General features: G+C 37.6%; 1 protein-coding gene across 5 annotated transcripts in view; it reads left to right on the top strand.

The window, feature by feature from the left end:
* Positions 1 to 16,771, top strand: part of SH3KBP1 (SH3 domain containing kinase binding protein 1) — a 212,830-nt gene that overhangs the window by 98,571 nt on the left and 97,488 nt on the right. For all 5 annotated transcript variants that reach the window (XM_059839862.1, XM_059839861.1, XM_059839866.1 and 2 more), the window contains 2 exons: positions 8,503 to 8,609; positions 16,333 to 16,456. In XM_059839862.1, coding sequence (XP_059695845.1) covers positions 8,503 to 8,609; positions 16,333 to 16,456 — 231 coding nt within the window. The remainder of the gene's footprint in view (positions 1 to 8,502; positions 8,610 to 16,332; positions 16,457 to 16,771) is intronic.

Raw genomic sequence — 16,771 nt, 5'->3', positions numbered from 1 at the left:
CTTAGGAGCAGAGGATTTTGAGGAATAAAGCCTGCTTTTTGTGAGAACTAAAGCTACAAGGCAGTGATGGCAGAATTGAATGTTACACCTTTTGGCATTTTTGATTAAACACCCTCTTGACAAATTACAGCTTTTGACTGTTAAAATCTTTTGGGGAAAAAAAAAAAGGGAGGAAAACTAAAAGAACTTGATTTGTTTGTGGCATCTTTTGAAAATGACACTATATTAAAAAACTAAATTGCTGGCAGCCTTCTTACCATGAGGCATCACTCTTAATATTTCATTAGTTTAGTAAAAATGAATACTTATAAATGCCATAGAGACTTGTGTAACTGAGAACAACTAAAAATAAATGGGAGAAATTCTGTGGCATTCAGAGTTTCTCATGACCAAAAAACTGAAAATCTAGCCGAGCTGGCTAGATGCAGGTATTGCAAAACTCTGCCTCCTCTTTCTCTCCAACCTTGCCTGAGGTGGCTTTTCTCCCCCTGCACTGTATGTGTAGGCTGACTTGCCAAAACAACCTTTTGTTTCTTTTGTTCCATGTGTTGCTCAGTTTTGGAGGATAATGATACACATCTGATCTGCTTGATACAGAAATATTTCTCCTCCACTTGTGGAGGGAACTATCCTGTGTGGCTCCTCTGCCAATGTTAATTTTTGAAGCTGTGGGACAACGAATGTTAATTTTCACTTTCCTTACTGAGGTACCTTTGAGAAAACCAGCTTCTGCTCAGCCATCACAGAGCTAATGGTGCCTGAGGTGGTGGAGAGCCAGCAGCAGCAAGAATAATTGATTTATTTCAATTTATCGTATTTGTTTATTGCTGTTCTGGACATGTATTCCTGAGTTCTTGTACAGCCCTCAAATTCTAAAGTATAGCATAAGATGCCCTTTAAGACAGCAGGCTATTTTGGATTATAGAGTTTTCATGATGGTAGCTGAGAAATAATAACAAATCTGAGCACGAGGAGTGCAATCAAGGGCTCCTCCTGGGGCCTTTTTCTCTTAGCAGAGCTGAAGGACAGGTGGTTGTATAACCCTGCACGCTGAGCTGCAGCGTGCCAGCAGCCCAGTGAGGAGTCCTGCCAAAGCCCTGCTCTCCACAAGGCTCTGAAATGTCATGGCTTAATTGCCATGGGAGACACATGCCTGAGTGCTCCTGCCCAAGTGACTGCTCAGGGTCTCAGTGTCCGTGTTGCAGAATGAGACCCTTAGCCCCAGACTGCCTGAGTCATTTCCCCAGTTTACCAGGGCATCTCTTAACTTCCCAGTGTTAGCTTTCTAGAATTTAGCATTTGTCTGGGCTTGTGTTTCAAGGCAAATTTAATGTAGTTTCCTAGGCTTTAGGAGCACTGCTGAACTGGAAAGTGAAGTGTTTGCTGTTTGTGGATGTGTTACTAATTTTGTTTAATTTTGTTGCCTTTAATGGCAAAATGAACAGATTGTACAGATATTCTGGAGGAAAATAAAATTCTAGATTAAAAATATGACTGATGTCCTAGATGCCAAATATGAAAAAGAGTTTTGGTTTTTTGTTAAGAGTTGTTGATTTATTTCATGTGTTCATTTTGTAATAGCTCTCATGACTGCAGCAAGCAGAAAAGTCATTGCTGTATTTTTTGCATCTTTTCAGCATTTGTTGATGCATTTGTTTAATGCATGTTACCTGTTGGAATGGAAATAAAATGTTGACAGTGGTGGGTTTTTTCCCCTGCTAAGAGAGGCTTATTTGAAACTAATCTAACAGAGGTCAGAGTAAGACCTGCAATGTAATGTCATTACAGAGAGGCTGAAAATCTGTTGAAAAGCATGAATACCCTGGTATCTTAAAAGGAAGTAGCACAGTTGTTAACAGTCTTTAAGAAAAAGTTATAGTTTTTAGAGGTGTTTGTGAATTTTACTTTAGTTAAGTTGGCCAGAAGTCAGCTTCAAGACAGCAAGCTGCTGGTATAAAGCTAATACTTTTGGAGAGTACTGTGTAGGAATCCATGTGGTTAATTTAAGTGCCTTTGTTTTAGTGAGGAGAATATAACAAAAACTGAATATGCACAGTGGTTTTGCAATTTAGAGCTATTTAATGTCATTTACTGTATGTTTGAAGTGCTGGTGTGTACAGGCAGTTTAAGCTGTGTGAATTATGTGATGGAAAATACACGAAGTGGCAAAGATACAACAGCAACTCATGTTTGCTTTTGGTTTATTCAAATGTTTTCTCTAGAGATCAATACAAAATAGCAGGAAAGACCCAAGAAGTTGGCAACTATCTCCAAATTTAGCTAAGGGGATAAAATTTTGGGATTCTCCCATGATAACATGATGTATATGCAATGAGAATGGCAAGAGAAAAGACCTGTTTGGGCCATTTGCAAATCTTGTGTTTCTGTTCTTGCATTTTTAAACTTGTTCTGTCATCCAGGAAAATATTTCAAGTTTGTATGTTCCTTCGTGTTCTTTAGAAAAGCTAATTTATTGCTACAGATATCTATTGTCTGCAATATTTCTGGAAGCTATTTAGATGAAGTTTAAGAGGTACAGGTACTAGAATTAGTATCTTTGATAAACAATCACATTTTCAGTTCTGCATGTGGTTGAGTTTACTATGTAGTTTAATACTGTATTTTACACTTTCTTAAATGTAGATTACAAAGTATGTAGCCTGCATGCAAAGTCCTAGGGCTCCTTTTAGTTTGGAGTTGCTTTGTCTAATTTGCTGGTGATGATTTAACTGCATTCTTGATTAAATTTCTATTCCATTTATGTGCATTTTAAAACTTTCAGATCAAGAAAGAAAAAATGTTGGCAGTGTATAGTTAAACTCTGGAAGTGTCTTTTGAGTTTATTTACAGATATTTATCTGATGTTTCCTTCTGCTTTGGGTTAGGCCTAAGTGGTGATCTCAGCCTCACTAGTATTGTGGTTCTGCCTGTCACACGCACAAGCCTGGCTCCAGCTGTGGCATATGGAATTAACTTCTTAATTAATTTACAATTTTCTCCCAAAAGCTTTTGACCACTAGTACTACGTTTTTGCTGTAAGTTGCTTCAGTTAATTACTGCTGTTATACAAAAGAATTATACCCATTAAAAGGCCTGATTGCTGCTGCATGTTGTTAACAAAAGAATAAATTAATTGAACAATGAGGCTTGCTGCTATTCTGACAGTGCATATGTGTTAAAATGAGATAGTGTCAAAAAAAGGTGTCTTCCAGCCTTTCAGGTTCCTCACAGACAAATCTTGGCCATAAATCCAGAGCAGCAGCCAGATGGCTGAAAGTTGGAAGGGTTGCTGTGGAGTCTAGCAAGAGAAAACACTCCTGGGTAACAGTAGAACATTTACACACTCAGAGTAATGCATTACTAGCAGTGATGCCATACTGCATTGTGGCTTAATTGTGCTTAATGGAGTCCTGCAGTCTCTGTGATTTGGCTGCACATGTCAAAGCAGGGTGATTCCCAGTTCATCTGCCTGTAGGAAAATGCAGCAGCTTTACATAACCCATTTGAGAGAGTACTGGAAGCACCTCAGATATTCTTTCTCCCCTCACCTCCTTCAGTTTATCTTTCTCTTCTCTGGCATATCAATGTCACAAATTCAAAAGAGACCAAAAAACCCAAATTAAACAACCCCCTCCCACAAGCACATCTTCACCCCCAATATGTATTTCCCCACCCAATATTCCCTCCCATCTTAGTTCTGTTTTCTGCTAGACAGTTCTGTTTTCTGCTAGACCTCAGCAGGTGTTTTTTGTCATCCATCCAAAGCCATTCACATTTTGACAGCATGTGGATGATGACAGAGATGGAATTGACATGTCAAACCACAGGTCAGAATTACCCTGCCAAAGCCCTCCAGGAAAATAAGGAAATTGGAACTTGACCATTCTGGCGCCTTCGAAAATCAGAATGGTGTTTTTGCTAGTGGGTGGGGATAAGAGGATGGAGTCCTTGTGCTGTGGAAGATAGTGACAGAATCCACATTAGAATTTAGTATGACTAAGACTTTATCTGAAGTCTTATAACACTATCTTCAATACACTTCAAGCAATTTAGAAAGTTAACATTTTTAATGCTGTTTGCTCTTAATTAGGTAGATTTCTCAAAAGCATCTAACTTTTGGAAGGAAGTTTGCAGTCCTACCTTTTTTCTTAACATGTGCATTTTGATACACACAGTTGTCATGGATAACTCATATTTTGCTTCTGATTATTGGTGGAAAGGAATTGGCTAAAACGAAGGGGGAAAACTCATTTTAGAGTGTTCCCCTTTAAATTGTCTTACACCAAGACAAAAATTCAGTTATTTCAAAAAACAAAACAGTGATATAATAAGCACCAAGGCTGGCTGTGCAAAGCAGCTGTACCATTAAAAGATATACACCTATATGTGTATAAGTCATCTTTAGTTATGCAATAGTTGCCTTTTTCTTTTCACACATTAAATTTAGAACTAGTTTCTAGCTGAATCATATCAAAGCCCAGCGTGTCTAGCCAGGAGACACTGACTGAGCCAGTCACAGTTCCTTTACAGTCCCCCCAGTTACAGATACTATAAAGATGGAAGAATCAAAAGTCAGACTGAGACTGATGGGCAGATAATGCCAAGTGCAGGAAAATCTGAAATAGAAAACAGGAAATTTCTTCATCTTTTCATTTTTGTCCTAATAGAGCAACAGGATAGGCTACAAAAAACATTAGCCTCAGGGAAAATTAGACTCTACAGAAACCACCATATAACCCACTCAGACATGCACACATTTATATAAACATCTGTTTCATGACCGAGGTTTTAAATGAAAAAAAAAAAAGAGTAGTTTGGATTTGAGAATTCCAGATAACTGAAATAGTTTACTTCCTATCTGTGTTGCTTCTGCTGCTGCTGTGCTTTTCAGCTAATCATGAGCTGTCAGTTTGTGCCCTTTTCTGGGTCTGATGGCAGCACACAAGTGCCAGTGCGATTTTTTTTTTTTTAGTGTAGCATTGCCTCAGCTCTTGATTCTCCTTACAAAGGTAGGCATTGAATGCCAGTGTGCTGTCATTGCCCCTTCTTTGCTGCTAATGCCAGAGGAGCATTTGAATGTATGGAAATGATGCTCTCTCTTGGATATTTACAGCTGGAGGAAGCCCCTTTGTGGTCTCCTGCTGTCAGAGGCAAACCCACCATTTTATGGATCCGATCAAACACCACTTAGATTACACCACAAATAAGATTTGTGCCCTCAAAGATTTGTTTGCTTATTTGTTTCAGACTTCTAAATATAAGTTAATAATTCCTTTTTCCATATGGCCTGAACTTAGACCTTTTAAAGTTAGTGTGTTCTAGCCACACCAGTAGAAAAAGGGCTGTAGAGCTTTTCATCTCATGTTCTTCTCAAGGGCACCATGCATTAGCATGCGCATAAGGACCCTCAGCACCTTCTCCTTAAAACCAAAGGTATTCACTGCTGGGTCTGTTGTCTTGCATTAGATCAGAGAGAGCAACTAATTGGTACATAGGATCAGCTAACTGGTACATAAAATCTGTGTCTCTTGCTGGCTAGTTACTCCTCACTTGGGTATTCCTTTTAAGAAAGATTTGGAAGGAGAAGGGAGAGCAGTGAGACAACCAGGAGACTAATGGAGATAAATGCAGACTTTCACTAGATTTTGTATACAGTAATAAAATAACTTTATGGATTGGAAGGGGGAAGGATTCATACAGTTGTGTTATTAACATCCAGAATTGTGTTTATTTCTTACTCTCAAAAATATTCTCCAAAGAGTCACACGATATTTATTATTAAATAGCAACAACTGCCATCTGTCACATCAGGAAACATCAGCATATCAGTTGCTACTTGATGTTAGAAATCATAGTGGGAATGCTATTTTTAGGGAAATAGCCAGCCTCTCTTGCACAATGAAAGAAGCCCTCAGTATAGAAGATGTTTATTACATTTTAGTTATTTGGAATGCAGCTGTGTAAAGTTGTCAGTTTAGGACCAGTTTAGTTTAGATGGTGAAGAATGAGAAGGCATTTTAGGTGGGGAAAAGAGCCAATTTGAGTTGAGTTACGCTGGATTAAAGTATTAATTTTAACATTCAAAAAGCTGCCACTCATGCAGGATTGCAGTGGCTGTGAAAAATATTATCAGAAAGCTAAAATCAGTGGATTCCTTTCTACCTTGTTTTTTAGTTTCAATTACTAGATTAGGGAAAAAAGTCTAACTTTTTTATCACTATTCACTCTAGAGCAGGATTATCAAGAGATGTTGCAGAACAAAAAGTAGACTCACCATAAAATCTACTTCTGTAATTTAATTTCAGATAAGGACCATGCTTGGAATGTGTTTACACTTTCAACTTTGGTGTACATTGAGCATGTTTAACAGTCAAGAGAAATAGCATAAAAGAAAGTACATTTACTTGTGTAGAGTGCCTGTATATATTTGTGTGGATACATGCATATAAATTATATGAAATAACATGGTTTATACAATGCACACCTTCTAGAGAAGAGAGAATTGTCAGGGAATTCTGTGTTTTGAATACATTTTCTCTTCCTACCTTCTGCTCCTCTACCACATTCCAATACAGTCATGATTTGTATCAGCAAGTTGTATTTCAGCTAACAGAGGCTAAGCAGCCACCTTAGAAACTTAATTTAGTGAAACTCTCTCATCTCATACAACTATAATTACATGCAAGACAGCAGGTCTGGCAAATGAACCTCTGGAATGGAGTATTTTCACTTATGTCTCTTGAAACTCTCATGGCAGAAGAGTCAAGTTAGGGGGTCTTACTCAAAGCTATGGATTCACAGCCTGGACATCCAAGCTAGAAGAGAAAGATTGCTGTTAACATAATTTCCAGTGTCTGACAGATTATCAGAATTAGCCTGTCTTAACCTTACTAACTCAATTGCAATGGTTTTCCTTCTATTTTCTTTAAGCTTATGTTAGTGCACCTTACAAATACACATACAGACATGCACAAACAGATATACCTGCATTGTACATAAATGTGAGCTCCTGCCTGCTGCTGTAGGACTATCTCTGTGACTGCCCCACCTCCCTGGGGCATTGGCATAACAGGTGTGAGGCTCTGCAAGTGGAACTGCACAGTGGTGACTAGGGTGCATCTGCCTTGGAAATGTCATCAAGGTGATGTCAGCCTATGCCCTTTGTTGAAACTGCTACCATAAAAAAAAAGGCAGGTCACCATTGTGGGAGACTGTCTCCTGGAGGGAACAGAGATCCTAATATGCCAACAGGACCCATTTCTTTGAGAACTCTGCAGTCTCCCTGTGGCCAGGGTTGAAGGTCCTGGCCAGGTTGGATGGAAAGGTTCCTGCCCTGGTACAGCCCTCACATTATTGTCCATTATTGATTTCTCAGGTAGGCAGTGATAAAGTTGCAGCTAGCAGATTAAGGGCAATCAGGAGGTTGATTATTCAGGGCCTTGAGACAGCTGCTTAAGGGTTCAGGAGCACAAGTAGTATTTGTAGTATTCTTCTCTGTCCTTCCAGTGACAGGGAATGAGGATGCAAGAAGACACATGAGCCAGCAGATCAATACCTTGCTCTGAACCCTTCCCTACAAGAAAGACATTGAGGTGCTGAAGTGTGTCCAGAGAAGGGAACAGAGCTGGTGAAGGGTCTGGAGCACGAGTGCAATGAGGAACACCTGAGGGACCTGGGACTGGTTAGCCTGGAGAAAAGGAGTCTGAGGAGGGACTTCACCACTCTCTGTAGTCTCCTGAAAGGTGTTTGTAGTGAGGTAGGAGTTGGGCTATTCTCCCAAGTGAAAAGTGACAGGATGAGAGAAAATGGCCTCAAGTTGTGCCAAGAGGCATTTAGATATTGGATATTAGGAAAAATATTGGATATTTGGATATTAGGAAAAATCCTTCACAGAAAGTGTTGTCAATCATTGGAGCAGGTTGCCCAGGGAAGTGGTGTAGTCACCATTCCTGGAGGTATTTAGAAGACACACAGGTGAGGAGTTTAGGGATGTGGTGCACTTCAGAGTGCTGCGTTAGCAGTTGAACTAAACAGTCTTAAAGGTCTTTCCCAACCTAACTCAATTCTATGATTCTGTGAAAAAAATATAAAGAATGGTTAATGAGTTATTTGTACACCTCTGAAAGAGTTGTAGACAAAAAGATACAGCTGATACCTTATTTTATTATAAGCTTTGGATCCCTTCCCCAGTCCTCTGGTTTCTGGATTTGCCTACACCATGTGTACAGAGCATTAGCCTAGAAGAGAAATTTTAGGGAGTACAGCTGGAAAGATCCATTGGGTGAAGTTTGTCCATCCTGTCATTAGGAAGCACAATTATTTAAATTTTGGCTCTTTTTGTAAGGTAAATCTAGGCCGATAGACTAAGTATCACAAACATTCACATTCTGATAAAAATGCTCAAAGAATAATTTTTCATCTTTAATAACTTTCCCTGGCTTGTCTTTGGTGTGGAATTTTATTTTCATTTTATGATTTCCCTATTTCCTTAATTTCCCTCAGGAGAGAGAAGCAGAAGAAGAAGATGTCAGGTGGCTTTCAGTTACATGCCTCAAAATGAAGATGAATTGGAATTAAAAGTTGGCGACATCATTGAAGTTGTGGGAGAGGTGAGCACATATTTATTTTAATATTCATACATGCATTTCTGACATGTCTTCTGCATGCTAAGCTCCTCAGTGTATAACTTAAACCAGACATTTTTCTTCTCTGCTATACTGACCTGTTTGGTTTGGGTTACTGTTGGGGATTAGGGGATGTTGTTTTTTTTCTTATGGATTTTGTGTCTTTTTTTTTCCCCTGTAGCATTTCTGCTGGTTTTACATCAGTTGATGTTTCAGAGTTCAGTTCAGGGAAGGAGCTCCAAATTTGTGCCACAGAGAAGAACCAAAGATTAAAGCAGAAGAAACTTTTCACAGTTTGAGTAAGCCAGATGCAGGGAAAAATTACCTATGCAAAGTTAAACACATTTAAGAAATTTACTTGAATCTCCACTGGAGTTCACCTTTTGTCATCTTTGGCAGCAAATTTTAAGAATTTCATTTTGGTCTTAATCAGTTTAAAAAAGAACTAAAACCAAATAAAAACCCCCAACAAAATATTTAGAGACTCAAGAGCCACTTATTTTGGTTAGAACTGGATGTGAAAAATTAATTACATGAGCTAGGAACAAATTATGCAGGCTTGCAGAGAGGGACAGAGATTTTCCTTGCATGGGTGACTCTGGCTGCAGGGTCAAGAAATGGTGTTTGCTCCCAATACCTTCAGTGTTCCATTAGCAATTTTACAAACATCTTCTTGATAGCATGAGGACCCATGTCAAAATGATAACATGCATCCTTTAAGCAGAATGCATTTAAACTCATCATTCTACTTAGCTTTAAAAGGAAGACCTTAGTCTGCTCAGGCAGCCAACACGACGTGTATTGCAGTTTGTATCATTTATTTGTAAGATTTTTTTCTCTGCCATAACTCAGCAGTCAGTAATTCAACATTCATTTTCTTGCCTAGGATATATAGTTAATTCACTTTTTCCTGCATCTGTCACTTAAGCAATCAATTTGAAAAGACTATAAATTCTACTGTAATCTATATGGTATCCAGCATTTTCTTATAAGAGATTAAATTCTCACATCTGAATGTAAGAAGCTTAGTGATCACTGGTTTTGCTCTAACCTAGCTGTGCACACCAGCTCTGCACATCATTCTTCCCCTGGAATCAGACATGATGTGTCACTTAACCAACCCTATTCTGTCTGTGAGCAGTTTTGTAATGGGGGAATTCAAGGTTATAAGAGCATATTTTGAACATATTGTAAACTCCATATTATAATGAGTTTCATGACATCACATGAACTGTTTTCATTGGGCAATTTGAGGTATATTTCACCTCACATGGCCCCGCAAATACTACTTAAAAGTTTTAAGTTTGTGTCTTTTTATAGTAAATTGAGGGAATAAAACCTCTTCCTATTATCCAGCCAACAAATTAACTCTAGTGAATGAATTATATGATTAAATAATTTAGATGACACACTAGGCATCTCTTATGGAATGTATCTCATCTCTTTTTAAATTTGAAAAACTTAATTATACATGCCTGATTTATTTATATCCAAAAGAGACTGAAAATATCAGCATTAAAATTGAAAAATGTAGAACTATAAAAGTGAAACATTCCATGTACTTGCATGTGTGTGCTTGTAGTTAAGGGCATGTTTTTTGAAACCCATTTGGGTTTCTCTTTTGGGTGAAAGTAGATTAGCTGGCAGAACTGGGAAAATAGGATATTCAATAGAAATTCTCAGTGCTTCAGGAAGTATTGTTGTGAGACTTTTACTTTCCATTATGGTTTATGCTAAGCAGTTGATGTTGAACTTGTAACTTCCTCTTCTGCTGTTATCTTAACAGTATTAATTCCTCGAAAAAGTAGAGCAGAATGTGTCTTTTGAAATAGGAACTTTGTTTGATGCAGAAAGTTGCACCAATGAATGTGCTATGTAATTGTTAACCCTTCTGCTTTTAAGTAAGGCTGCATAAAAGTCATTGCATTGAAATAGAATTCATAGTGGTTTTGTCACTATACAATGCTTCTTATTTCAAAGGATAAATATTTGAGATGAGCTATTTATTGTTTAAAAAATATGTTTTCCTCAGTTGTGAAAATTAAGGGGTTTTTTTGCAAGGGCCAAAATCATGTTCTGTTATTGTAGAAAACTCCCCCAAAGAACCAGAAAAAGCCTTTCCACATAGGTAACAATTTGAGATAATTCTTGTAAAATACAGATTTTGTTTGTAATTACTTAGTATTAAAAACTGTCTGATATCTTCCACATTATTTAGAGCAGTTCAGTGTAATTGGAACATTAATGGTAATTCACTTTCCATTTCCAGTTGTTCTTTTCTCTTATCCCATCTTTTTATTCATGAATAGGTCTCAGATTCCCACAGTTAGGGGTTTTTTTTCTGTCTTCCTAAGAAAGTTGTACCAGTTGAATTCATTGGTTTGACTTGGATTAATATTTTAAAATCTCCATGGATTTCTGTTTAGTTGAAAATAAATCAATTCCTAACTGATTTACAGCAAATAAAACTGGTATTATTTAGGTCAAATACCATCTATATATCTTCATGTAGTTTTTGAGAAAAAAGCCCCAACATGTTAAAATGTTGCTTCTGGTTGAACAATTCATTAAGCTTTTCCTTTTGCAAAGACAAGCTAAGTCGACTTCATTATTAAAGAAATGTGCTCTGGTCCTCCTCAAGATCACTGCCTCCAGCACAGGGTTGACAGAGGGGAACACAAGTCTCAGATGCCTCCAACAATGTCCAAGTGTTTTTTCTCAGATTTCCAGGGAAAATAGGTTACACTGACATCACATGGGGATGTGCTGAGGATGAGGATGTCTTCCCTTCTCCCACCTCTCCATATGTAATAGCATCCAAAGCTACCCAGCTCCTTCTTCCTGCTGCCAACAGATAGGATAAGATGTTTTGAAAGGGTTTTTGTGCCTGTAGTAGTGGTAGGTTAAATGGAAATTCCTGTTGTGGCAGAAGTGATTTGGGGCTGTAGAGTGGATTGAAAAAACAGCAAGTGTGAGTTTGGATATCCTTAGAGGCTGTGAGTGTTCAGAATTCACAGTTCCTTCCTACTTGTCCTAAGTAATTAGAAATTAATTGTAATAAGATCAAACATTCAGCACACTAGATAAAATGCTTGTCATTAAAATAGGTTTCCATAGCTACAGAGACACTGATACCCGTGAGATATTAGTTAACAGACTTAAATTAAAAGTACATTTAAAACTAACAAGAGAAGCATTTCCATCATTGTTTATGTTCACGTTTATTGTGTGATTGATAGCTTTTTGCTTGTCATTTTCCTACCTCATTAGCTCTAACTCTAATTACATTTGTTCCAAAATACAGCTGTAACTAATTGTCTTATTAAATGCAGATATCTGAATTCCAATTATGTTTCACCCTTACACGTTCATGGGATGCCAGATGATAAACCTGTGGCATGAGAGTAAGGACATTTGGCACGTCATTGGGGAGTTCTGGGGCTGCTTGCATTTGGGATTACTCTGTCACTGTGCTGCTATGTACCTTTGGGCCTCCTCCTGCTCAGACAGCTTTTTGGCAATGTGTAGTGCATGGAGTGAAGCTCACAAGTCTCTGACTGAGACCTTCTGTAATACCACTGTGCTTATTCTTTGACTTTTAGGCAACCATGTATTACATGATCAAATCCTGTCAGTAACTATTTTGAAGTTATAAAAATGCAAACTGAATTTTGCTGAATTTGTTGCCTCTTATTTTCAAGATTAGTGGATGGGTGTTTTTTGTTCTTGTTATCAGATAAAGTGATGCAACCCATGTACAAGAACAAGATAAACTGGGGATTGGGCTGGACTTTTCTTACAGTGATATTTTTTGGCATCTGTAGAGTTGAAAAGGGAATAAATATTTAACTGTAGTGAGGGGATGGTCTGTGCCACAAATACAGAGCTGTATAAATTGCAAGAAAACAGCTGGGAATGAATGCTGGGGTTTCACATCCCTCAGTTACTTTTCTGTGGAATGCTGTGCCAGTTATTCCAGATTCTCTTCTAACAGGTTGTTCACGAGGATTTCTATGCCTACTTCTCATTTGGTTAGTTCATGTGGTAGGGGACTTTTTGGGGAAATAAGGGTGCAAGTACTGCTGAGTCCATATAAGGTCATCCAAGTTCTACATGATTGCTTTCACAGTTCCTTAATTTCTTGGTTAGAAGATAATATTAAAAAACCCCAACAAAAACCCAAAACCACAAAATCGAACATTCTCAAAAATTTCCAAAGCATATTTTGACACTTTAAAATAAAGAACCCTGAAGCTGAAAAGATTCCCTACTACAAAGTACTTGTGCATTTTTATTTTTTATCTTCTGCACCCAAGTTATCAGTTTCCAGATATATTCTGTTGTACCAGAATCCCAAGGGATGGCTGACACCTCAGGGGCATGGCTCTCTCTGAATGCACTCCCAGAATAAGCCATCAAGTGGCACTGCAGGCACCATCCTCTCTTGAGGTCTTGCTTCCAAAATTTATTTTCCCATTGGCAGTGGATGTGATTTGTTTATTTTGTCTCTTGGGAATCTATGTTTTTAATTTTCATTCAACATGTAATTGCTTTTGTCCTTTAAGCTCAATGTTTTCCATTAGAATTTATAAACTAAGGGAGCTTTTTTCCTTTGCTTTCTGTGCTCTAGTTCTCTCAAAGCAAAAGAAAATCTGTTGACCTTGAGCTGCTCTCTCTCCTGTTGTCTGCTTCTGGCATTGCTTTTATTCCTGGGACTGTGTTTTAGTTTCAACAGCTCAGAAAGACTCTGTTATGATCCAGGGAGACTTTCTTCCTTTTGAAACCTTTCCTGACTCTGAGCTTCTCTTGTTTGCCTTAGCTAAGCTGCAGGTTGTAGAACATCTTGTGGAACAGGCCAATAGAGGAATTTATTGGAAATATTCTTTGGGTCAGTGACTCCAAAGAGCTGAACATTTTAATCATTTAACAGCTTTAGCCTATTAATTATATAGCAAGGTGTAAGCAAGCAGCTGTGGCAGTCCTAGATTTCCTGGCAAGCAGCTGCTGGTAGAACCTCTTTTCCAGCACAGGGACATGACTGCCAGATGAAGCCCTCCTCTTTGTAGGTTGTTTGGTTCAGCACGTGAATGCTGGGCATAAATCAGGACATAAATGTATAAATTCTGAAAGCACTTTGTTTTAATAGCATGGTAACAAATTTTATTGAGTTCATGCCTCCAGATGGATTACCCCCCATGAATAATGGATTTTCATTTGTAAGGTTATATTGGCTGTCAATTATTGCAACTTTTCAGACCATATGGTAATGGAATGCCCCAGTTTGGGATAACTAAATCCTGGAGGTATTTTAGTGTCTTATATTGTATGGGTTCATCTCTAGCTGGTGTGTTTTGAGGCTTAAGCACATGTAGCAGGTTTAATGTTTAAAGTACTTAAAGCTTTTGATACTTTTGATGAAAATTTCCTAATAAACCTTTGGGAGGCCCAGTTTGACCTCAATCTCTAATGTCTTGCTAACATGATTCTGCATTTTCCTTGTGGAAGAAACCCCTGGGTTTTGCTTTAGATTTTTTTCTGAATTTGTAGAATTATTGAATACAACATGGAATTTTTAGACAATTAATTATTCAGTCAGCTGAATAACTTAAAATGAGCTAATGAATGATCTAAGCATATTCATGTGCAGTTTAGATGTAGCTTTTAAAAATCTTTCTATATATATGTATTTTGATAATATAGATAGAGATCCATCGAGGATCACATCACACAGAGTGCTAATTTTAACTGTAAGAAAACTCTGAAGTAAGCAAGTATTAGTAAGAAAGTAAAAGTAAGAAAATTCTGGAAGAAGTATGCGAGCAAAAATTACTTGAGGAAAAGATGGAACTGAATGATGTTGGTCACATTTGTCAAGTATTCTCAGCATCTTGCAGAGCAGGGATCTTGGGAACTGTGTAAATCCTCTGATTAATCTTCTGGTCAATCAGCTAATGCAGTTACAGTTTAATATTTAACTCTGATCAATATAGCCACATGGTAATATTGCATTAGAAAAATTGAAAAATATTTTGTAGCTCAGAAAATCTTGGCCATTGTGTGTATTTTCTATATAACAATATATTTTAATATGGAATATAACATTTATATCAAATGGTCTTTTGAGATATAATTTGTAGAATCTGAGTGCTGTGTATCATGCAGTTTCAGTTTTCCATATTGCTTTTTATTAGTCTGCAGAGAAGAAAGCAAATATTACCTTTTAGATACTGATACTGTGATGTGAAAAACCTCCACCTCACTGAAGTGATTGAGTGAAATGTATGCATTCTGTCTTCTCAAGTAGCACAGGATAGTAAGAAGAGCAAGTTAATTCCCAGAGATGTGCTGGAGCTCACCAGTGCTACTGGGGCATTGAAGGAGGGGAAGTTTTGTCAGGGACAGGTACTGAGATTAAATGAAAGTCTGGTCTGAACCACTTTCAAATTAAAACAAAAATTCAACTCGTGAGATCAAGAAATGTGGGGGTTTTTACTAAAATATCTCATGTAGCTAAATTGTGAAAAATGGACACATTCCTCTATATTTTGAGGAAATGTTTGGTTGTATTACTATGAGATTTTTTTCCTAAGGATTCAAGTTTTTTACACTCAAGTTTTTCACAGACTTTTTTCTTTGATAATTAGCTAGCTTCATTTAAAGTGTGGGGTTGTTTTTTAACAGTAAAGTTAACTTTCTCTTTTTATAACTGGGGTGAAGGTAGGCAGGAAAGATATGAGTCAGCCATTATTGGAGACTGATGTGTCACAGACCTACTCTGTCCTCTCCTGTCATATTTTTAGTGAAGGGACAGTGTCTGACAGATGAAGAACATTTATCTATCAAGAATGTGTTTAGCTGATGCATATAATCAGTCATTTCTTGCAGTGCCATTATAACATAAAGGCATTTTTAAGGGCTGTCATTTCACTGCCTGACACCACCATTCAATCCTGAATGGGTTACAGAGGAGGGAGTTTGCAATTTTAAAGTGATATTTTCTCTTGGGTTTTGGCTAGGTAGTGTCCTTCCTCCTCCTGACACTATCATGATTATTATTATTATTATGTATTTCAGTACCTCTTCATAAATCTCGAGTCAAATTTGCATTAGTACTATTCTTTGTTTTCCACAGGTTTCTTACATTTACACATGAATGATGTAGCAGCATTCTAAATTTCTAAAATACAAAATTTCTGATTTTGATGGGGAAGGCAAGAATGTTTTCATTCTTTTAAGATAACTAAATTAGATTCCCTGAGTAGCCCTTCGTAGGTGTTTTTCTTTCACCATTAATTATTTAGGGAATTCAAACAGAATCAGCAAATCACATCCACTAAGATGGTCTTGAATAGCCATACAGTGTGCACTGAAAATTTACTGATTGAATGGATATCCATAAAAATTGAAATATAGAGATCCTGTGTGCTCTCTAGTTGCTCTTTTATCCTTTTATTTAATGCTCATCTGTGCTTCTGACTGCTGTCAGCACTGCTGACATTTACAGATGGGTTCATGCATCTCTCTTGTTTTCACTTATGAAGAAAAAAAGAGAGGTGTTCTGGCTTGGAGCCCGTGCCATGTGCTCCTTATACCTGAAATTAATTAATATAAACTATTCATGACTATTACTGTCATTTATTGAATGTATATAATGGTGCTCAGTAAAGTGTTGTTCATGTAAAAACCCCCTTTTTTTGTCTCGGTGCAGGTGGAAGAGGGCTGGTGGGAAGGCATACTTAATGGAAAGACTGGCATGTTTCCTTCCAACTTCATAAAGGAACTCTCTGATTCTGATGATGTTGGAATAGCACAGGAGGAGCAAGTAAAGTCAAGTAAGGAAAAATTTATAATTGATGTGCTGTATGTATGTTTGTGTCTTTAGCTCATAACACATTGATAGGATTGCTCATTCTTATCTCTTGCTTGGAAGTGTTTTTGAATGTCATGTTCTTAATTCGTGCTGAAAGGGTTAGAAGATGATGATTTATGTATACCTGCAGTGCTACCTGAGTTGCAACATTGTCTGCTCTCTGAGCTGTGTAAGACTTGCTGAGCCACTCCAGATGAAGAGAAGAGAGAAGGCAATGATGATGACTGCATTTGTATTTCAGAATTAGTCACGAGGGAATTTTTTGTCTTTTGAGGTG

This window comes from Haemorhous mexicanus, chromosome 2 (assembly GCF_027477595.1).
Source record: "Haemorhous mexicanus isolate bHaeMex1 chromosome 2, bHaeMex1.pri, whole genome shotgun sequence".
NCBI classification, from domain to species: domain Eukaryota; kingdom Metazoa; phylum Chordata; class Aves; order Passeriformes; family Fringillidae; genus Haemorhous; species Haemorhous mexicanus.
Note: the sequence above shows the minus strand (reverse complement) of the source record. Positions and strands in the feature narration are given on the sequence as shown.